Source organism: Hypanus sabinus, chromosome 2 (assembly GCF_030144855.1).
Source record: "Hypanus sabinus isolate sHypSab1 chromosome 2, sHypSab1.hap1, whole genome shotgun sequence".
NCBI classification, from domain to species: domain Eukaryota; kingdom Metazoa; phylum Chordata; class Chondrichthyes; order Myliobatiformes; family Dasyatidae; genus Hypanus; species Hypanus sabinus.
Genome location: NC_082707.1, coordinates 106,118,380 through 106,142,609, shown reverse-complemented (window position 1 = coordinate 106,142,609; position 24,230 = coordinate 106,118,380). Strand labels below are relative to the sequence as shown.

The following is a 24,230-nucleotide window of genomic DNA, read 5'->3' as shown; positions in this document are numbered from 1 at the left end:
CTGAGGCCGAGCGTCAGGCCTCAGATCGCCTTTATACAGAGGAGCCACAGGAGCAGTCAGCAGGGGGCGTGTCCAGACAGGCACATAGTTCACCACACATAGCTACTGCCTGGCCTGTTGACTTCCTCCAGCATTTTGTGTGTGATGGTTGGCGAAGTGTTAGAGAGGGGATAAGCGATTGAGTGAGTTCGGCTAGGCAGGAAACAGGTGACTGGGAAATTAGGGCTCTGCGCGCGCCCCCGCTGCCGTGCTCGACCCCGTCTGGCCACCGCTGCCGCGCCTGCGCCTAGTGGTTGTGCGCCGGGCCGGCCGCCATGCAGCAAAGTGGAGGTTAGGCGGCTGCATCGCTTGCGGAGCGTGCAGTTTGGCGGCTTTACCGCTGCCGAATGGCGGGCCGCGGCTGGAGGTGCGGGATCGAGCAAGTGCTGTGGCTGCTCTGGAGCTGCTACTTTGCCGTTGTCTATTCCGACGGCCCCGGGTTCAACGTCTACCTGAGCGTGGAAGAAATGCGAAGGCTAATTGGTGAGTGCGGGCCCCGAGCCTGCGGAGGAGGCCGCGCAGTCCTGAGTAGGAAGAAGTTGAGGACAGGTGGAGAAATAACAGGGGTGTAGAGAACAGATCCTTGGGGGAACTGTGTGAGGAGAAACATGAGGGGCAGGCGATGTTCGGATGTGCGGGCAAGAGAGGGGAATTGGTGGGATAATGGGCGAAGGGAGAGAAAAAGTGGGGAGAGGTCGTGGGTGTTGACGGGTGGTGATCATGTGGAAGGAATAGGCAGGACATCACAGGAATGGGTGGAGAGAACTGAGGTGAGATTGGTCAGAGAACCAATTGTGAGGAGAGAAAGCAATTGGTGGCGAGAGTTGGGTAAATGAGACAGCATAGAGAGAATAGGAGAGCACGGAAGAGATGAGGTTTAAAGCAGGTGTCGGCTGGTTAGCACAGAGAGGGTGGGAATGGGGACAACAGGTATGGGGGTGTGTGAAGGAAGTAGTATGTGAGGGAGAGGACAGGACAGTGAGCAGCTGAAGACAGCGGAGGACCCAAATGGGTTTAGATTGGTGTGAGAATGGAGGGAAAGAAAATGGTGTGGAGATAGAGTTGGGAGTGTAGGAGAGAATGTGGGAAGATAACAAGTTAAGGAATATTGGTTAGAGATGGGAATGAAGCGGGGAGAAATAAAGTGGTGGTAAGAGATTAGGAGCTGAATGGAGAGAATGGGAATGTTAGGGGATTGGACCAGAACTAGGGGAAGAATGAAAGTTGAGAGGTGGTTAGAGAAGAGGGAGATGATGGAAGTGAGGGGAGAAAATGTGAATGGGGTAGATAAGGAATAGAATGGGGGAGTAAGAAATAGGGAAAGCATGGGTGATGGGCTGAGAAGTGCTTTACAGAAGGATCTGAGAGTGAAAGTTCATAGCTTCTTGAAATCGGTGCTAAAGATGGCATATATAGTATTTACCTTCTTCATTTGGGGTGTCAGTAGAAAAATCAAGAATTTATGTTGCAGCTGTATAAAACTTTTGGCAGGCTATATTCATGTTCATTTCTGGTCGTCTCATTATGGGAAGACTTTGGAAAGGGTGCAGAAGACATTCACTGGGATGTTGTCTGGTTTAGAGAGTATTAGCCAGGAGAGGTCAAACAAACTTGAATTGCTTTCTCAGGTGCATTGGAGACACATGATTGAAATTTATAAAGTTATGAGAAGCATCAACAGGGTAGGTAGTCTTGTTCCCAGCATGTCAAATGCTGTCGATCACAGGGAATGTTTGAAGCTGATACTCAAAGTAAATTTTTATTTCACACAGAGTGATGGGTGCCCAGAATGTCCAGCCAGGGGTGGTGGGGATGTAAATATAGTAATGGTTAAGAGGTATTTTGGGCAAATACATGAACAGGCAGTGAATAGAGGAATATAGACCACATGTAGGCTGATACACATTTTGAATTGTTGTTATGGTGTCACAGACATTGTGGGCTGGAGCATCTGTTCCTGTGCTGTACTCTGTGGAGGGGATGAAAGTGGCATAGGGTCAGATGTCAGGAGTAAAGGACGGTAGGAGCAAAGAAGAATGTGGAGAGTGCTTGTGGGTAGGGTGAGATGGAAAAATGGGAGAAAGGGTTGGAGGGAGAGGAAGTGGGAAAGGGGGTAAAAGGGATTGGAGAGTGGAGAAAGCGTGATGTGGAATAAGGAAGGAGAAGACAAGTGAGTTGAAGAAGGAGAGAGCACTGAGGACGAAGCAGGGGTAAGTTGAATTTGAGTTCTGGGTGGGAGGGGAAAACGGGTGAGAAAGTAGGAGATGCAGAGAAGGTGAAGAATTGGTGGGAGAGGGATGAGGAAATGAAGCTGTGTGAAGTATTGGGAAGCAGATAGGGTGCAAAGAGAGTAAAGGCAGTGCGAGTGGATCAAGGATAGGCAGAGAGAATGGGAGCAAGGGGAATGGGGTCGTGGGCAAGCAGGCCATTTAGCTCACAATGTTGTGCCAAACCTGCTAAAGAGCAAATTGAAAACACCTAAACACTAATCTTTCCTACCTGTACAATGTCCATATCCCAATATTTTCCTTGCATCCATGTGCCAATCCAAACATCTCTTAAAAGCCTTTCATGTATTATCAGGCAGCACATTCTGAGCATCCATAACTTTTAAGTAAAAATCTTACTGCTCACACCTCTCTTGAACCTAGCCCCTCACACCTTCAGTGCATGCCCTCTGGTATTAGACATTTCAACCCTGGGAACCAGATAATCATTGTCCACTCTATGTTTGCCTCTCATAATCTTATAATTGTCTATCAGATCTCCGCTCAGCATCCAGTGCTCTAGAGAAAACATCCCAAGTTTATCCAGCCTCTCTTGATAGCACATCCCCTCTAAACCAGGCAACATCCTGGTAAACCACCTCTACACACTCTGCAAAGATTCAACATCCTTCCTATAGTGGGTTGACCAGAACTGTATTCAATACTCCAGATGTGGCCTAACCAGAGGTTTTAAAAAGTTGTAACATAACCTCTTGACTTTTGAAATCAGTGCCTTGACCATTAAAAGCAAGCATTCCATAAGTCTTTGTAACCATTTATCAACCTGTGTGGTCACTTTTCAAGGAGCTATGAACTTGGATCCCAAGATCTCTCTGCTCTGCAGCACTGTTAAGGATCCTGCTATTAACAGTGTCAGTGTACTGTCTCCTTGCATTTAACCTACCAAGGTGCAACCTTTTACATTTATCTGTGTTAAACTCTATCTGCCATTTCTCAGCCTATATCTGTAATTGATCTATATCATACTGTATTTGAAGGTTTCAAAGGTACAATTTAATGTCAGAAATGTATACAATATACATCCTGAAACGCTTTTTCTTTGCAACCATCCTCGAAAACAAAGGAGTGTCCCAAAGAATGAATGACAGTTAAATGTTAGAACTCCAAAGTCTTCCCCAGCTCCCCTCCCTTCCGTGCTTAAGTGGCAGCAAGCAACAATCAGCCACCACCAGCAAATTCCCCCCCCCCACCAGCAAAAAAAAGCATCGGCACCTGCCACCCAGTACAGATCCCTGAGGAAATGCATTAATTACGGACCTCCAGCTCGATTAAGTTCTTCAGCCACTACTCTCTGTCTTCTATGTGTAAGGTAGCTCTGAATCCAAGCAGCCATTTCGCTCCAGATCCCATGCATCATAATCTTTTGGATTAGCCTCCCATGAGGGACTTCCTCAAACATCTTAATAAAATCCATGCAGACAAAACCCACTGCTCTAATTTTATCAATCAATCTCGTCACCTTTTCAAAAAATTCAGTTTTCTAACACTCAGGTAGATTAGAGGAGGATTCTGGTGGGATTGACAGCAGAGCAGAGGTGGCTGAAGTTTCTGGGAATAGTTCACATGGCGCAGGGTAATTGTAACCCGCAGAAGAATTTGTTCTTAAATGGCAGGGGTAGGCAACTGTGGCTGACAAGAGAAGTTAAGGATTGTATAAAAGCCAAGGTATGAGGTAGCAAAAATGAGTGGGAAGTTGGATGATTGGGAAGCTTTTTAAGATCTAACAAGTAACTAAAAAGCTTTAAGAAGGGAAAAGATGAAATATGAGGGCAAACTAGCCAATAATATAAAGAAGGATGCTAGAAGTTTTTTCAGGTGTATGAAGAGTAAAAGAGAGGTGAGAATTGATCTTGGACCTCTTGGAAAATGATGCTGGTGAGGTAGTATTGGGGGACAAAGAAATGCAGATCAACCTAATGTATATTTTGCATCAGTCTTCACTGTGGAAGAAACTAGCAGTGTGCCAGAGGACCTTGAATGTCAGAAGCAGGAGTGAGACCAGTGCTATTACTAAGGAAAAAGTAATTACAAACTCAAAATTCTTCAGGTGGATAAGTCACCTGGACCAGATGGACTACATCTCAGAGTCCTGAGAGGTTGCGGAAGAGAAAATGGACGCATTGGTCGTGATCCTTCAATAATCACTTGATTCTGGCATGGTCCCAGAGGACTGGAAGATTGTAAATATCACTTCACTCTTTAAGAAGGGAAGAAGACAAAAGAAAGGAAATTATAGGCCAGTTGGCCTAACATCAGTGATTGGAAAAGTGTTGAAGTCTATTAATAAGGATGAGGTTTTGGGGTACTTGGAGACTAATAATAAAATAAGTCAAAGTCAGCATGGTTTCTGTGAAAGGAAATCTTACATGACAAAGAGTTCTTTGAGGAAGTAACCGGCAGGGTTGACAAAGGAGAGGCAGTGAATGTCATTTGCCTGGATTTTCAGAAGGCATTTCAAAAGGTGCCACACTTGAGGCTGCATAACAAGATAAAATAATATGGTGTTACAGGAAATATACTGGTATGGATAGAGGAGTGGCTGACAGGCAGAACGCAGTGAGTGAATAAAGGGGGCTTTTTCTGGTTGGCTGCCAGTGACTAGTGGTGTTCCTCAGGGGTCAGTATTGGTTCTGCTACTTTTCACATTGTTTGTCAATGTTTTAGATAGTGGAATTGATGGCTTTGTGGCAAAGTTTGTGGATGATACGAGGATAGGTGGAGGGGTAGGTGCTGCTGAGGAAGCAAAGCGATTATAGTAGGACTTAGCTTATAAGAGTGGGATGGGCAAAACAGTGTCAGATGGAATACAGTGTTGGGAAATGTATGATAATACGTTGTGGTAAAATGAATAATAGTGCAGACTACTATCTCGATGTGGAGAAAATTCAAACATCAGAGGGACTTTGGAGTCCTCGTTCAAGACGCCCAGAAAATTAATTTACAGGTTGAGTTTGTGGTAAGAAGGCAAATACAATGTTGGCATTTATTTTAAGGGGAATAGAATATAAAAACAAGGAAGCCTTTAGAAGACACTAGTCAGGCCGCACTGGAGTATTGACAACAATTTTAGGCCCCTTATCTCAGAAAAGATGTTTTGTCATTGGAAAGAGTCCAGAGGAGGTTCACAAGATGATTTTGGGAATGAAGGGGTTAACATATGAGGAGCATTTGGTAGCTATGGGCTTGAACTCACTGAAATTTAGAAGAATGTGTGGGGTATCATTGAAACATACCAAATGTTGAAAGGACTAGATAAGATGGATGTGGAGAGGATGTTTCCTATGTTGGGAACTGGAGGACACAACCTCAAAATTGATGGATGACTGTTTAGAACAGAGGTGAGAGTTTTTTTTTGGCTTGAGCGTACTGAACTGCGGAATGCTCTGCCACAAACTGTGGTGGAGGCCAAGTCCGTTGGTACATTTAAAGTGGAAGTTTCCTGATTGGTCAGGGCATCAAAGGGTATGGCAACGGCAGGTGTATGGGGTTGAATGGGTTTGATGAAATGGTGGAGCAGGCTCGATGGGCTGAATTGCCTAATTCTGCTCCTGTCTTATGGACATGACCTGACCCACACAAAGCCATGCTGACTCTCCCTTTTTAGGCCATGGGTCCAAGGCCCTCCTTATCTGTGGGTTCTGCATGCGCAGATTCAACCAACCGCAGATTGGAAAAACCTGTAAGTTCTCTCTCCAGCACTCGTTTGAGCATTGTTCTCGTTCGGTCACTACTTTGCTTCTGTGAAAAAATGGCTCCTCAAAAGCAATTAAGTGGTCAAAGCAATTCCTCAAAAGCTAAGAGGGAGCATAAAGTGTTATCTCAAGCCAAGGAAATAGAAATCTTAGATCTTTTGAAAAGTGGCATGTTGCTTGCCAAAGTGGTCCTCAGCCCTCAACCTCCACAGATCCTGAATTTATTATTATTGAGCCTCCTCCAAAGTGTCCTTATTCCCTGAACAATATAGTGTAACAACTAGGGGTGGAGTTTCAAGATGGCGACGTAGACATCTGCCTTTTAGGCGCTCTTCATTTATTAAGCTATAATCACCCTTTAATCAAATCTTTTCGTACTTAATCATATGGGTTGATATTTATGATTTATTTTTCTTTTTAAAAATAACACTGGATTTAATTTTTTCAAACTTAAAATGTCTGTATCTAAGAAATCGTCTAAAGACCCTATAACTCTCGATGCAATCTCCAGTCTTCTGGATACTAAACTTGCAAGTCTGGAAAACAAACTTACTACAAAAATATCGGAGCTTGAAGAAGTTGTTAAATCATTTGATATCAAGCTTCAATCGCAGGCAGCAGTTATTGAACGTCATGAAGAAAAGTTTGCGGCTCTTGACAAGATAATTTGTGAAAAAATACGTACAATCGAAACTTTGGAGGAGAAGGTACGATCGACCGCTAAAATAGTGGAGCAGTATAAGTTTAAAATCACTGATCTTGAAAACCAGTCTCGCAGAAAGAATTTGCATATTATTGGATTTCCCGAAAATCTCGAGTCTAGTGACTTAACTGAATATTTCTCTAATTTATTGTGGGAAATTTTTGGCGAGGCCGCTTTGCGGGTTAAACCTACTATTGATCGTGCCCACAGAGTTTTGAGATTTTCGGCTGCGAAAGACAAGCCACGAGCTGTGATTGTCCGTCTCCATTATCCTCGGGAGAAAGAGCTTTTAATTCGATTAGCTCGTCAGAAAGGTATGATTTCTCACAAAAACAACAAGTTTCGTATTGGGGAGGACTATTCATTCGAGGTAATGAGGGCGAGAATTGCTTTTAAACTGGTGATGGCGGATTCGATTGGACTTAAACAAGCTTTAAGATATCCAGCGAATCTCAGAATTACGTTGAGCGACAACAGTCAGCGTTTTTTTAATACTCCGGAAGAAGCGAAGAAATTCGTTGAAGAATATCGCTCTTCTTGTACAACTTGAACTATGTGTTATGTGGAAGAACTTTTGGGGAGAAGACGCCATTCCGTTTTAGGCTTTAACTTATGAAGCTGCGGTATAGCTTTTTATTTTGGTCTGTAGACCTGGTTTTTTTAAATTATTATTATCATGATTTACAGATGCTTTTTTAACTTTACTATAATGTCTTTTTTCTTAATTATTTTTTTTTCCCTCTGGATTAGATATACATGTTAAGACGTAATAATGATTTATTTTTTAAGATGTCGTTTCTTCTTCCCATAAGACTTTGCTTTCCGTAAGCGTTTATTTGCCTGTATTTGAGAATGGGATGAATGTTTTGAATTTTTTGAACTTTTTTTATATATATATATTGTAGTGGTTATTGAACCCTTTTTTAATTCTATTTTGATAACCTTTTTTTTAAAAATAAGATTGGTGAATTTACATCTGTATTTCGTAATATGGTCTTTTCAAAAAGTTGTTTCTTCTTCCCATAAGTCATGTTTTTGAAATGTCATTTCCTTATATTTGAATATGGAATTTTTTTTAAAGGCATATTACACTATTTTAAACTTCAAAGGTTATCCTTTTTTTATTAATGGTTTTTTGCTTTTTTATATTATTTTTTCATTTTGATTGATATATATTCTTTTTGTTTACAACCCTGTATTTATATCTGGGTGTTATATAGTTTCTCTTTTCTTTCTGTTCATGAAGTTGCCATCTTGAAAATGGGGCTAATATTAGTGTTAGTTTGTGCGCCTGCCGCTTGGCTTTTTTCCGTGGGGTTGGGGGAGGGGGTAGGGATCTTCTTTCATGCTTTTGCTTTTTATTTTTTTGCTTTTAGTTTATGGGCCGACTTTAAATTATTAATATTGTTGAGGTGTCATGTTCTCCAGTTGCTCCTGAATCATTTTTCCTTCTTCCTGATTTATGGGTTATGTGTCTTTTTAACCTTTTATGATATACACAATTAGTATTGACATGATGGATAAGTCTGTTAACTTTATCTTTTGGAATACTAATGGTTTAAATCATACGATTAAACGTAAAAAAAATTTAAAGTATTCCATAGACTAAATGCTAATATTTTTGCACAGGAGATCCATATTAGGAGGGAGGATAATCAACGCTTTTTTAGGTTCTGGAAAGGTCAACAATTCCACTCGAATTCTACCGCCAAAATTAGGGGTGTGTCTATTTTTATAGACCCTTCAATTTCGTTTACACATCATGAAATTATTTCTGATCCACAGGGCAGATTTTTGTTGATAACTGGTTCACTTTTTAATCGAAAAGTGGTTTTAGTTAATATTTATGCTCCAAACTTTGACTGCCCTGAATTTTTTAAATGTTTATTTACTTCCCTTCCTAATCTAAATGAATATATGTTGATAATGGGTGGAGATTTCAATTGTTGTTTGAATCCTTCAATGGATAGATCTAAACCTATTCGAATTCTTCCGAATAGATCAGCCTCACTTACTAATTCTTTTATGGTTGATTTGGGAATCACTGAAATATGGCGGTTTTTGAACCCTAAAGATAAAGAATTTTCGTTTTTTTCACATGTATATTACAGTTATTCTAGAATTGATTATTTTCTTATTGATCATCGTTTATTAACAGATATTATTGATTGTAAATATAATTCTATTGCTATTTCGGATCATGCACCTTTGAAGTTATCTAACAAGATTTCGGACTTTTCGAATACTAGATCTTGGAGACTTAACGCTACTTTGCTTCAAGATCCAGAATTCATCACCTACATAAAACAGCAAATTGACTTGTTTTTCTCAACAAACTATACAGAAGAGATTGACAGAGGAATACTTTGGGATTCTTTTAAGGCTTTTATCCATGGACAAATTATCTCATATTCCGTTGGTAAAAGAAAACAAAGATATTTAGATATTGCTTTATTAGTGGATAAAATTAAAGAAATTGATAAGATTTATTCCGTGACTCCTACCAAAGAACTTTATAAGAAAAGAGTTGAGCTTCAAATGGAGCATAGCTTATTATCATCTTCAATTGAGAATCAATTAATTAGGACCAGGGCCCAATTTTATATCCATAGTGATCGAACTGGTAAATTATTAGCTAACCAATTAAAAGCTATTTCGACTAAGCGACAAATTATTAAAATTCATAAACAAGACGGAAATCTGACTACTGATCATAAAGAAATCAGTAACACTTTTCAAGATTTTTATAAATCTTTATATCAATCAGAATTTGACGGCGATCTGTCCATGATGGATAACTTTTTTATCAATTTGAATATTCCCAAACTGACAGATGAAGATCGTAGCTTGTTTGATGCTCCTATCTCTCTGGCCGAAATAGGAGAGGCCATCTCATCAATGAACTCAGGGAAAGCTCCTGGTCCTGATGGTTTTATTATAGAATTTTTAAAAACTTTTTCTTCTTTGCTTTCCCCTTGGCTATGTGAAATTTTTAATGATGCATTTGTTAAGAAGAGATTACCTCAGTCTTTTTATGAAGCTACTATCTCTCTAATTCTTAAAAAAGATAAGGATCCCACTCTATGTGCATCTTATCGCCCTATATCACTATTAAATGTAGATTCTAAGATTCTTACAAAAATTTTAGCTATTAGGTTAGAAAAGGTATTATCACAGATTATTTCAGAAGATCAAACTGGTTTTATTAGGAATCGGTATTCCTTTTTTAATATTAGAAAATTGATTAATATAATTTACACTTCATCACCCACAATTCCAGAATGTGTTATTTCACTAGATGCTGAAAAAGCCTTTGATAGAGTTGAATGGGTATACTTATTTAACACTTTGAGATATTTTAATTTTAGTCCTAATTTTATATCATGGATTAAACTAATATGTCATAAACCTGTTGCTTCTGTTCTTACAAATAATTACAGATCTTCCTTTTTTCAATTATCTCGTGGTACGAGACAAGGTTGTCCCTTAAGTCCTTTATTGTTTAATATTGTATTAGAACCTTTAGCCATTGCTATTTGTGAATCTCCTAATATTTTTGGTATCACCCGTAATGAGAAATTATACAAGTTATCACTTTATGCTGATGACTTGTTATATATTTCTGATCCTGACAGGTCTATTCCTGCTATTTTATCCTTGTTGACTCAATTTGGTAGTTTTTCTGGTTACAAACTAAACTTGGATAAGAATGATTTATTCCCTTTAAACGCGCAAACTTTATTGAATGAAAGGACACCATTTAAAGTTGTTGATGATAACTTTATCTATTTAGGTATAAAAATTACTAAGAAATATAAAGATTTATTTACATTGAATTTTCTACCTATGCTTTATCAAATTCAACAACTTACTACAAGATGGTCTCCCTTATCCTTATCATTAGTTGGTCAGCTTAATGCTATTAAAATGATGATTCTACCGAAATTTTTATATTTATTTCAAGCTTTACCAATTTTTATTCCTAAATCTTTTTTTGATAACATTGATTCAAAAATTTCTTCATTTGTGTGGCAAAATAAAAATCCTAGGTTAAGTAAAAGGCAATTACAAAAATCTAAAAAAGATGGTGGTTTAGCTCTACCTAACTTTAGATTTTACTACTGGGCGAATAATATTCGTAACTTAATGTATTGGAAATCAGATTTGGATTCACCATTGTGCCCACAATGGGTAAATTTAGAATGCAGTGAGGCACAGGGATATTCTCTATTCTCCGTTCTGGGTTCTTCTCTTTCTGCCGATTTAGTTAAATTTAATAAACAGATATCTAACCCTGTTGTCAAACATACATTACGAATTTGGTTTCAATTTCGTAAATTTTTTACTCTGAAAAACTTTGTTCTTGATAGCCTTATTTTACTTAATTTTTTTTTCAAACCTTCTTTGACAGATCAAGCCTTTAGCATATGGAAAAGGAAAGGTATAAAATGTTTTTGTGATCTTTTCTTTAAAGGTAGTTTGATGTCTTTCGACCAACTTTCCAACAAATTTGAGTTACCTAAATCTAACTTTTTTAGATATTTACAAATTAGAAATTTTTTACATAAAATTCTACCATCCTTCCCCGATTCAACTTCAATGGACTTTTTAGGTATGATTTTTACCTTAAATCCCTATCAGAAGGGATTAGTGGCTTTTATTTATAATATGATTATGAAGATACAACCAGAAATATCAGGTAGAATTAAACAAGAATGGGAAAAAGAACTTCAATATAATATATCAATAGAAAAATGGGAAAAAAATTTACAAATGGTTAATTCTTCTTCTATATGTGCTAAACATGCTTTAATACAATTTAAAATTGTACATAGAGCTCATATGTCTAAAGATAAGCTTGCTCGATTCTATTCTCATATTAACCCTCAATGTGACAGATGTGGCTTCATTGACCCACATGTTTTGGTCATGTCCCGCTTTACATAACTATTGGAAGGACATATTTGCTACCATTTCCTCAGTTTGGAATATCGATTTACAACCTCATTTTATTACTACAATTTTTGGTATACCAAATGAGGATGATAATCAGTTTTCCCCTTCAATTAGACGAATGATTGCTTTTGTAACATTAATGGCCAGAAGGTCTATATTACAAAATTGGAAAGAAGTAAATCCTCCTACCACGTTCCAGTGGTTCTCTCAAACTATTTCTTTTCTGAGCTTGGAAAAAATTAGAAGCACTATTTTTGACTCATCAATCAAATTTGAAGAAACTTGGGGACCGTTCATTCGACATTTTCAAATGAATTAATTTGGCCTCTTCCAGACCTTCTCTTTACTTATCCTTGTTCAGGTATGGAGTTCCGGAATTTTTGGCACTATCATATACAAAATAAACTGTTATTATTGCTCATGTTAGTTTAGTTTAGTATTTTTTAAATATTTTTTGTCTGTATTTTTATGATTTTTTTTCTTTTTCTTTTGATGATTATTTTTATTTTTTCATATAATTATTATAGACTTGATTGATAATGTACTATGTTTCTATGTTGATATTTTAATAGGATATTGTTATCCTACTACTAATTCAATTTCAAGTCTTATGCATTTATAACCTATTTATTATTATGTTTCTTTTATATATGAAATTCAATAAAAAGATTGAAAAAGAAAGAAAGAAAAAAAAATATAGTGTAACAACTAGTTACATAGCATTTCCATTGTATTAGGTATTATAAGTATCGTAATTTAGAGATTATAACAGAGCATTGTTTGCCTCACGTCTCATTCGTACTTGTGTTGTGAGTGAGAGGAAGGAGTTTAAAGCTAGTAAGGAATGGCTGGCTAGCTATGTAGAGCACTACAGCCTCAAGAGGCGGCATCAACATTCCAAGAAGTGCTACGATGGTTGCGTCTGTACTGAATATGTACAGACTTTTTTCTTGGCATTAAGTATATGGGAGGATGTGATGTTGAGGCTGCTTAAGGCACTCGTGAGACCACTCTTGGAGTATTGTGTGCAGTTTTGGACTCTTTATTTTAGAAAGGATATATTGACATTGGAGAGGGTTCAGAGCAGGTTCACGAGAATGATTCCAGGATTGAGAGGGTTACTGTATGAGGAATGTCTGGAGCTCTTGGGCTGTATTGACTGGAGCTGAGGAGAATGAGGGGGGATCTCAGAGAAACATTCCAAATGTTAAAAGACCTGAACAGATTAGATATGGCAAAGTTATTTCCCACGGTAGGAGATTCTAAGATAAGAGACCTCAGGATTGAAGGACGTCCTTTTAGAACTGAGATGCGGAGAAATTGCTTTAGTTGGAGGGTGGTAAATATGTGGAATTCGTTGCCATTAGCGTCTGTGGAGGCCAAGTCATTGGGTATATTTAAGGTAGAGATAGGTTCTTGATTAGCTAGGGTATCAAAATGTATGGGGTGAAAGCAGGGCAGTGGGGATGACTGGATGAAGTGGATTAGCCTATGATTGAATGGTGGAGCAGACTCGATGGGCCTACTTTAGGCCTACTTCTCCTAAATCTTATGGTCTTAACCCATCTAAACCCCTTGCACTAAGAAGGACCCAGTTTATATTTGGGAAGTTGAAATTTCCCATGAAAACAACCCTATATTCTACACGTTTCCTTAATCTGATTATGTATCTGTTCCTCAATTTCCCAAGGTCTGTAGTACAATCCCAACAGTGTAATTACACTCTTCCTGTTCCTGAGTTCTACCCAAATGGATTCCGTCTCTGAACCCTTCATTATGTATCCCCTGAATGCAGCTGTGAGATTGTCCCTGATTTGTAGTTCAACTCCCCCTGCCCCTTACCTCCTCTGTCTTTTCTGAAACTTTGTAAACATTTTGTGAACCCATTCCTGCCCATCTCTCTCAACCAAGTTTAGTAATGGCTATAACATCATAATTCCATATACTGATCCATGCTCGAAGTTCATCTCCCTTACCCATAATACTCTAGAGTGCACTACCTTGGAGATCTTTCTCTTCAGCCTCTTTTCTAACTACACTCACTGCATAAGACCTCTTCCCCTTTTCTGCCTATGTCATTGGCACCAATATGCACCATGAATTCTTGGCTATTCACCCTCCCCCTTGAGAATATACACTGATATATCCTGGACTGTGGCATCCGGGAGGTAACACTTCATCCTGTTGTCTCTTCTATGGCCACAGACTGAGAAGGGAAGAGCAGAACATGAAAAAATGAGGTGGGAAGTGAGATAGTATTTGAAATTGGCAGTTTCAGAGGGAGAAGTCTGAGGGTGGTAGAGTGGTAGATTTTAGTAAGACATTTGACAAGATTTTCCATTGTTGACTCAGCCGGAGGTCTTGTGGTACGGGATTGACAGAAACTTGGCTGCATGGATATTGAATTGGCTTTACTACAAAAGGTTGAGGGTGGTATATTCTGCCTGGAATTCTGTGACTAGTGACTAGGTTTGTTGTAAATTTCTTTCGATCTACTCGATGCAAAGACACCACGTATTATGGTGAAAGTAACTTTAACTCTTTATTAGCAAGTTACTCGAGAGAACACTCCTTAAGCACTCTCTCTCAGAGGCTGCTTCGAGGGTTTCTCCCTCCTGAAGCAAATACAGTTTTTTTTATATCATGCAGTCATGTACACAGATACATGTGGGTTCACGCACCCCCCCCCTAGTTTCTCTACAGAAGAGTATCGTTAACTTTATCAATCATAAATTGTTCGTATAACAGTTTGAACTTCTACTATGTCTGAATGCAGACAGGCACAGGCTTACCATCCAAAGCTTCCTGCCCTTGGAAATAGCCACTCTTTTTTAATGCTTATTTTGCAGGTGCCATAAGGAATACAAGACACAATAGGTTTCCCACAGCACTTAATCAGGCAATGATACAAGTTACCCTAAGCGTAACTGAAGTTAAGCGCAGATGTCACCCGAGCAGCTTATCTTGTGGGAAAGCATTTGTGCGTCTATACACTTTTTCTCAAGCTCATAGCTGCTATGATCCTTACTAAAAATAGCCAGGGTCACAAGCGGCCTACGAGATGCTAACTTCTTAATATTACAGATGGAGTATGTTCTGCCTGGAATTCCATGACTAGTGGTAGTTGGTGTCATATATCCAACCTGGAATTCCATGACTCATTGTAGTTGGTGTCATATATTCTGACTGGAATTCTGTGACTGGTGGTAGTTGGTGTTGTATATTCTGTCTGGAGGTCTGTGACTAGTGGTGTTCTGCATGGATCTGTTCTGGGGCTCCTGTTTGTAATTTTTGTGAATGATTTGGGTGAGTAAGTAGAAGGGTGGGTGGTTAATTTGCAGATGACTGACGTGTATAAGATGATGAGAGGCATTGATCGTGTGGATAGTCAGAGGCTTTTATCCAGGACTGAAATGGTTGCATCAAAAGGACACAGGTTTAAGGTGCTGGGGAGTAGGTGCTGAGAAGATATCAGGGGCAAGTTTTTTATGCAGAGAGTGGTGAATGCGTGGAATGGGCTGCCGGCAATGGTGGTGGAGGTGGATACGATAGGGTCTTTTAAGAGACTTTTGGATTGGTACATGGAGTTTAGAAAAGTAGAGGGCTATGGGTAAGCCTAGTAATTTCTAAGGTAGGGACATGTTCGGCACAACTTTGTGGGCCGAAAGGCCTGTATTTCGCTGTAGGTTTTCTATGTTTCTATGATAGTTGATGGTGTTCTGGGTAGTGTGGAAGGTTGTTGTAAGTTACAGTGGGATGCAGACAAGATACTGGCAAGTGGAGTTTGATCTAGAAAAGTGTAAAGTGATACACTTTGGCAAATTGAACTTGAGGAGGAGTGCAATTCTAATGGCAGAAATTTTTTACAGTGCGGAAGAGAGGCTGCAAAGGAGATTTACCAGGATACTGCCTGAATTAGAGAGCATGTATTATGAGGAAAAGTTGAGAGATGTAGGACCTTTCTCTTTGGATGAGAAGCAACTTGATAGACATAAAATGTATATACGGGCAGTCCCTGGGTGACGAACAAGTTCCGTTCCTGTGTCAGTCTTTAAGTCGGATTTACATAAGTTGGAACAGGTACATCCGGTATTATTTAGCATCAGTTAGTCAAATGTTTGTCTCGGTATATAGCATATATTTTTTAAAATCTTTTTATTAATTTTAAACAAACAAATGAAACATGAATACAGAAAGTTTGAAAGTACATAATTAATAGGTTAAGTATACATTCATATAGATGATAATCCATATATAACCTCCCAAACTCATAGTAATTACAAAAAAGGGAGTGAATAAGAAGAAAAAAAAATCCCCCCCAAAAAAAGGAAAAAACCTAACCAACATGGGCCATTGCATTATGTCAAATATACACAGTAGCGTCAATAACTCTGCACCTCCATCCAAATAATTAAGGATAATAGAAGCAGTGTTTAGGAAAAGTCAGTTTAACTGATACGAAAATGTTGGATAAGTGGTCTCCCAAGTTCCTTCAAATTTAACTGAAGAATCAAAGACAACACTTCTAATTTTTTTCTAAACTCAAACGAGATAGTTTGAGAAAACCACTGAAATATAGTTGGAGAATTAATTTCTTTCCAAGTCAATAGGATAGATCATCTAGCCATTAACGTAACAAATGCAATCATCCGTCGAGCTGAGGGGGATAAACAAATATTATCCGCCATTGGTAAACTGAAAATTGTAGTAATAGGATGCGGTTGCAATTTGATATTCAGAATTGTTGAAATAATACGGAAAATATCTTTCCAATAATTTTGCAAACAAGGGCAAGACCAAAGCATGTGGGTCAATGAAGCTACTTCAGAATGACATCTGTCACAGGTTGGATTAACATGAGAGTAAAATCGAGCAAGTTTATCATTGGACATGTGAGCCCTATGTACAACCTTAAATTGTATTAGGGCATATTTAGCACTAATAGAAGAGGAATTGACTAATTGTAAAATTTTCTCCCACTGCTCAGTAGGTATAAGACAATGAAGTTCTTTTTCCCATTCCTTAATTTTTTCTGATACTTTTGGCTGTATTTTCATAATCATATTATAAATGGTGGCTACTAAACCCTTCTGGCAAGGATTCAGAGCTAAAAATTTTTCTGTAATGTCCATTGGACATAATTTCAGAAAAGACTGTAACATATTATTCAAGAAATTTCTAACTTGCAAATATCTAAAAAAAATGAGTTTTAAGTAAATTAGTTTTATTAGATAGCTGTTCAAAGGACATAAAACTATTATCTAAAAATAGATCATGAAAACATGTTATACCTTTTGTTTTCCATAATACAAAGGCTTGATCCATAAAAGAAGGTAAAAAAAAATTAGATATAATAGGGCTTGATAAGATAAACTTATTCAAGCCAAAAAATTTACGAAATTGAAACCATATTCGCAATATATGTTTAACTATAGGATTAGTTATTTGTTTATTCAATTTAGATAAAGAAAAAGGAAGTGAAGATTCTAAAATCGAAAACAATGAAAAGTCTTGTACAGATTTACATTCCAAATTTACCCATTGTGGGCAAGATGCTATAATCGATTTGTGTGTCCAAAATATTAAATATCGAATATTGACTGCCCAATAGTAAAATCTCAGGTTTGGCAAAGCCAAAGCACCTTCCTTCTTAGGCTTCTGTAAATATTTTTTGCTTAGTCTAGGATTTTTATTCTGCCACAGATTCGAAGATACTTTAGAATCAATAATATCAAAAAAAGATTTAGGAATAAAAATTGGTAGTGCTTGGAATAAATATAAAATTTTGGGTAACACTATCATCTTAATAGCATTAATTTGACCAATCAATGAGAAAGATAATGGGAACCATCTGGTAACAAGTTGCTTAATTTGATCAATTAAAGGTAAAAAATTAACTTTAAATAAATCCTTATGTTTCTTGGTAATTTTAATACCCAAATAAGTAAAATGATCTGTGACAACTTTAAATGGTAAGTGTTTATAAATTGGAACTTGCATATTTAATGGAAATAATTCACTCTTATTAAAATTTAGTTTGTAACCAGAAAAGCTACTAAACTGAGCTTGCAAGGACGAAATAGCAGGGATAGATATCTCAGGGTCAGATATGTATAGTAACAAGTCATCAGCATATAATGATAACTTATAAGTCCCTTCCCCACGGGTAATACCCAAAATATTAGGTGATTCTCAAATGGCGATAGCTAAAGGTTCCAAAACAATGTCAAATTGTAAAGGACTTAAAGGACAGCCTTGCCTTGTACCATGGAATAACTGAAAAAAAGGAGATCTTTGATTATTGGTGAAAACTGAAGCCAAAGGTTTATAATATATTAACTTAATCCATGATATAAGTTTTGAACTAAAATTAAAATGCTGCAACGTATTAAGTAAGTATGGCCATTCAACTCTATCAAATGCTTTTTCAGCATCTGAAGAAATGACACATTCTGGTATTTTGGATGAAGGAATATAAATAATATTGATCAATTTTCTGATGTTAAAAGATGAATAACGATTTTTAATAAATCCAGTCTGATCTTCAGAGATAATTCGAGGTAATATATTTTCTAATCTAGTGGCCAAAATTTTACTAAAAAATCTTGAAGTCTGTATTCAGCAAAGATATAGTCTGATAGGATGCACATTCAGTGGGGTCTTTATCTTTTTTAAGAATTAGAGAAATAGAGGCATCATAAAAAGATTGTGGCAATTTACCTACAGTTAACACATCTTTAAAAATTTTACAAAGCCAAGGAGAGAGTATAGAGGAAAAGGATTTAAAAAAATTCTGCAGTATAACCATCCGGACCAGGGGCTTTACCTGAATTCATTGAAAAAATAGCCTCTTTTATTTCGGTTTCCGTAATAGGTGCATCTAGAAGTACACTATCTTCTATAGTTAATTTTGGGATATTCAATTTTCTTAAAAATTCATCCATTATAGAAGAATCCTCAACAAATTCTGATTGATACAAAGAATTACAAAAATCTTGAAAGGCTTTATTTATCTCTTCATGATCAATTGTCAAAGCGCCATCTCGTTTACGAAGTATATAGTATATTACCTTTCTATGCATATAAAACACTTAAGGAACATATGTATTTCAATAATTAAACCACTGCGTTGCTTAGTAATAATTGTAGCTTTCATTGGGGCAGGGCCTTTCACATGCTCCATCATTCTCACTTTATCCTTTACCTGTATTCTTTAAAGTTGTTCCAATTGTTGGCCGACTGTAGCCTAAAGCTTTTCCAGTGACTGATGGCGTTTCACCTCTTTCCAATCGCTTTATTATTTCTACTTTTTCAATCGCGATCGTTTTCCGTCAATGGAACAGAAAACTGCAGATTTTATGTTCTATCACTGAGCAGCAGTGAACATCTTGACTGGACTATCAGTGCTCTTTAGGAACTAGTTGACTTGATTAGCATTTCTGATCTGGCTGTTCACGATCGCACTTTATAAAAAAAAACAGCAGCAGCCGCGGGTGGCGGGTCACTCTGGGTCCTAAAGTCCACCCACACTGAGACAGGTTAAATGGGGCAAGTGGGAGAGGTGCTGCCTGGAAAAGGGGGATCAGGGTGAATCTTGCTAAGAAATATTTAAGCCAAATTCAAAGTTACACACTCAACACAGTGTTAATGGCAACGACTTAAAATGGCGGATGGCATTCTCCTCCCTCCGTTCATAGGTACAAGTTATCTGTAAGTCGGACGTTCTGTACGTGTGTTTATAGAATGGACAGCTGCCACCTTTCTCAGGGCAGCAATGACTAATACCAGAGAACGTTTTCAGGTTACAGCCCCTGTGGCTCTGAGACCACATCCCCAACACTTCCCTTTCCATTTTTTGGCCATTATATAAAGACTATAAATAATTGTGATTTACAATGTGCAGTGAAAGATGATAGGAATTAAAATTTCAGTGCAATGACAAATAATTGCAAAAATTATACAAATCTGTATAAAGCTACAAATAAAATTATTTAATTACAAGAAAACTATTCAATCACCAATTTTAGAGCATACATTAGTAGTTGATTTTTTTAGTAGTACTGTTGGCCCCCCCTTATCTGTGAATTCCGCATGTGTGAATTCAACCAACCGCGAAAACCTGGAAGTGCTCTTCCAGCACTTCTGTTCGAGTATATACAGACTTTTTTTCTTGTCATTATTCCCTAAACAATGAGGTATAATAACTATTTTACATAGCATTTACATTGTATTAGGTATTATAAGTAATCTAGAGATGATTTAAAGTATACGAGAGGATGTGCTTGGGTTATTGTGATTGGGATCGAAAAAAATCAGAAGTTCTCTAAGTAAGTAAGTCGGAACAGGTACATCCGGTATTATTTAGCGTCAGTTAGTCAAACGTTTGTCTTAGTATATAGTATATATTTTACCTTTCTATGCATATAAAACACTTAAGAACATATATTTCAGCGTTGGGCTCAGGAATAGAATTTCCCGAGTTTGATCGAGTGACAGACCGCTCCTGAGTACGTTCTCCACCATGCCGGGTTGATGTGCAGGATCAAAAACCCAAAACCCAATAATTAAACTACTGTGTTGCTTTTTAATAATTGTAGCTTCCATCAGGGCAGAGTCTTTCTCACTTTATCCTTTAAAATTTTTCCGATCATTGACTGATGTAGCCAAATGCTTTTCCAATGACTGATGGTGTTTCACCTCTTTCCGATTGCTTTATTATTTCCATTTTATTTTCAATCGTGATTGTGATTATTTTCGTGAACAGAAACACTGTGGATTCAGAGTTCTGCCGCCAGGTCGTAATGTCCACCGCACTGAGACAGGTTAGATAAGGTCTGGGGTTCCGCTGGGTCCTAAGATTCACTGCATTACAACAGGTTGAAAAAGGTACTTGAGCATCCGCGAATTTTGGTATCTGCGAGGGGTCCCAGAACCAATCCCTTGTGGATAAGGAGGGCCGACTGTAGTTACTATGTCATTGCTTTTTCACCTTTCAATGAGCTGAATGGGTTTGGTGTAGTGATAGCAGCTTCTCAACATCAGGCTGAATGTCACTCAGAAGCAGTTTCAGATCCCTGCCTTTGGTAATTTGCAGGTTATCCTCCTTCTCCCCCCCCCCCCCCCCCCCACACACAATTTTTATTCTGGCATCTTCCCACATCCTTTCCAGTCCTGAAGAAGGCTCTCAGCTGTTTACAGGTTTCCTTATTCAAGAAAGGGAGTAGAGATAGCTCAAGAAATAATAGACCAGTGAGTCTTAATTCAATAGTTGGTAAGTTGATGGAGAACATCCTGAGAGGCAGGATTTATGAACATTTGGAGAGGCATAATATGATTCAGAATAGTCAGCATGGCTTTGTCAAAGGCAGATCATGCCTTACGAGCCTGATTGAAGTTTTTAAGGATGTGACTAAACACATTGATGAAGGAAGAGCAGTAGACGTATGGATTTCAGCAAGGCATTTGTTAAGGTACCCCATGTAAGGCTTATTGAGAAAATAAGGAGACATAGGATCCAAGGGGACCTTGTTTTGTGGATCCAGAATTGGCTCGCCCACAGAAGGCAAAGAGTGATTGTAGATAGGTCATATTCTGCATGGAGGTTGGTGACCAGTGGTGTGCCTCAGGGATCTGTTCTGGGACCCCTGGTCTTAGTAATTTTTATAAATGACCTAGATGAAGAAGTGGAGGGATGGATTAGTAAATTTGCTGTTGACAGAAAGGTTGGAGCTGTTGTGGATAGTGTGGAAGGCTGTCAAAGGTTACAGTACCAAATCGATAGGATGCAAAACTGGGCTGAGAGGTGGCAGATGCAGTTCAACCCAAATAAATGTGAGGTGTTTCATTTTGATAGGTCAAATATGATGACAGAATATAGTATTAATGTTAAGACACTTGACAGTGTGGAGGATCAGAGGGATCTTGGAGTCTGAGTCCATAGGACACTCAGAGCTGCTGTGCAGGTTGACTTTGTGGTTAAAGGCTGATCTATACTTCTGTGTAGGCTCTACGCCGTAGCCTACGCCGTTGTGAGCATTTATACTTGTGCGTTGGTGTGTCTGTGTCGCTCTGCAATTCACCACCAAAACGCTAGTTGGTGGTGGGGGTTTCTTTTTAAGCCTTTTTATTATTATTATTATTAATATCAACATGATAAGATTAATACATAGATAGTGGGATTACAAACTTACAAATTTAAACTGAACATGAAAGGATACACAAGCAATAGTTACAATATAGTTAAGTCTTCCCAAATCATGAATGATACAAATATCATATAAACAAAGCAAAACTAGGTATATCATATTATATGTAAAAAAAAACAGAAAAGAGAAAAAGAAAAAAAATTAACCCTAAGAAAAACTAATCTAGCCACCTAATAACTGATAAAGAGAAAAAAAAGGAAGAAAAAAAATAAAAAAGAATAATAATGAATAATGGGTTGTTTATAGTATCTATATAAAAAAAAATACAAAATCATCAGTGTTGCCAACTCCGATCCTCTCAACATATGTATAATCAAAACTGGAAAAAACAAATAGGTTTGGAACAGGGTCAAATTACATCATATGACAATATTGAATAAATGGTCTCCATGTCTTTTCAAATTTAATAGAAGGGTCAAATACAACACATCTAATTTTCTCCAAATTTAGACATAACATAGTTTGAGAACGCCATTGAAATACGGTAGGGGGATTAATTTCTTTCCAATTCAGCAAAATAGATCTTCTAGCCATTAACGTAAGAAATGCAATCATTCGACAAGCAGAAGAAGATAAATGGATTGAGTCCATCATTGGTAAACCAAAAATTGCAGTAATAGGATGAGGTTGTAAATCAATGTTCAATACCGTGGAAATAATATCAAAAATGTCTTTCCAATATTTTTTCAAAAGCGGACATGACCAAAACATATGAGTTAAAGATGCTATCTCAGAAAGACATCTGTCACATATAGGATTTATATAGGAATAAAAACGAGCCAATTTAACCTTGGACATACGAGCCCTGTGCACAACTTTAAACTGTAGTAATGAATGTTTAGCACATATATTTATATTTATACAGGTTGTTAAAATTTTTGGTAATTTTAATACTGAAATAAGTAGTTATTTTTAGCAATACTAAAAGGAAATTGGTCATATTGATCAAAATAATGACTAATAGGAAATAACTCACTTTTATGCAAATTTAATTTATATCCAGAAAAACTACTAAGTTCAGAAAATAGATAACAAAGCAGGTCCCCCAAAAAAAATCATATTTTAATATTCAGAGATTACTGAATATTATTCATTCCTCTCCATCTAAATAATTTGAATGTGCTGTTTATCTTGATGCAAAGAAAGCCTTTGATAGGGTAGAATGGCCCTATTTATTTCAGGTTTTAGAAAGATTTAATTTTAATGTTTTATTTCTTGGATTAAATTGATTTATTAAGCCACTTTGGCGGCAGCTATAACTAATAATCAAAAGTCTTCTTATTTTAAGTTATATAGAGGTCCTGGCAGGTTTACTCTCTTAGTCCGTTGTTATTTAATCTGGCTCTAGAACTTCTTGCTCTTGCTCTTCAGGACTGCAATGAGGTTTTAGGCATTAAGAGAAGAGATAGAGTGCATAAGGTTTCGTTGTATGCAGGTGACTTGTTAGTTTATATTACAGATCCTAAGAAATCGATTCCTGCTTTGTTATCTATTTTCTGAACTTAGTAGTTTTTCTGGATATAAATTAAATTTGCATAAAAGTGAGTTATTTCCTATTAGTCATTATTTTGATCAATATGACCAATTTCCTTTTAGTATTGCTAAAAATAACTACTTATTTCAGTATTAAAATTACCAAAAATTTTAACAACCTGTATAAATACAATTTTCTTCTATTAATTGAGTATACACAGCAAGTAATTTCTAATGGTCTCTTATGACATTATCATTAATTGGCTGTATTAATGCTTTTAAAATGATAGTGCTACTGAAGTTTTTATATTTATTCCAAGCAATCCCCTCTTGTTCCTAAGCTGTTTTTTGATCGAATAGACACTAAAATTTTATCTTTTATTTGGAATAATAAAAATCCTAGATTGAGCAAACCTTTATTGCAGAAATTAGGTGGTACGGTTTTGCCAAACTTTAGATTGTACTACTGGGCAATAAACATTCATTATATCTCTTTTTAGATTCATTTTTCAGATATACATGGTTGTCCTTTATGGGTGGATTTGGAGAAAAACTCTGACCTCTTTATTGGGAGCTCCTCTTCTGTTTTTGCTTTCTAATATCAGTAGTTGAGATTTTAATCCTATTAATAAACATGCATTAAGAATTTGGTTTTAATTTTGTAGATCCTTTGACTGTAATAAGTTCTTTCTAGTAAAATCCATCTTAATTATTTTTTTAAACCTTCAATTTTTGATCAGACCTTTTCAATTAGGAAAACCAAACGAATAGTAACTTTTTTAGATTTGTTCATGGGTAATTGTCTAACGTCTTTCACTGAGTTAGTGGATAAATATGACCTATCTAATTACACTTTTTTAGATATTTACAAATT

General features: G+C 37.2%; 1 protein-coding gene across 2 annotated transcripts in view; it reads left to right on the top strand.

The window, feature by feature from the left end:
• Positions 1-266: 266 nt before the first annotated feature.
• Positions 267-24,230, top strand: part of ryk (receptor like tyrosine kinase) — a 294,692-nt gene continuing 270,728 nt past the window's right edge. Inside the window, exon 1 of one of the 2 annotated variants that reach the window (XM_059951330.1) lies at positions 267-522. In XM_059951330.1, the coding sequence (XP_059807313.1) occupies positions 387-522 (136 nt within the window). In that variant the 5' untranslated portion in view covers positions 267-386. The remainder of the gene's footprint in view (positions 523-24,230) is intronic. The other variant, XM_059951322.1, reaches the window with a different exon arrangement.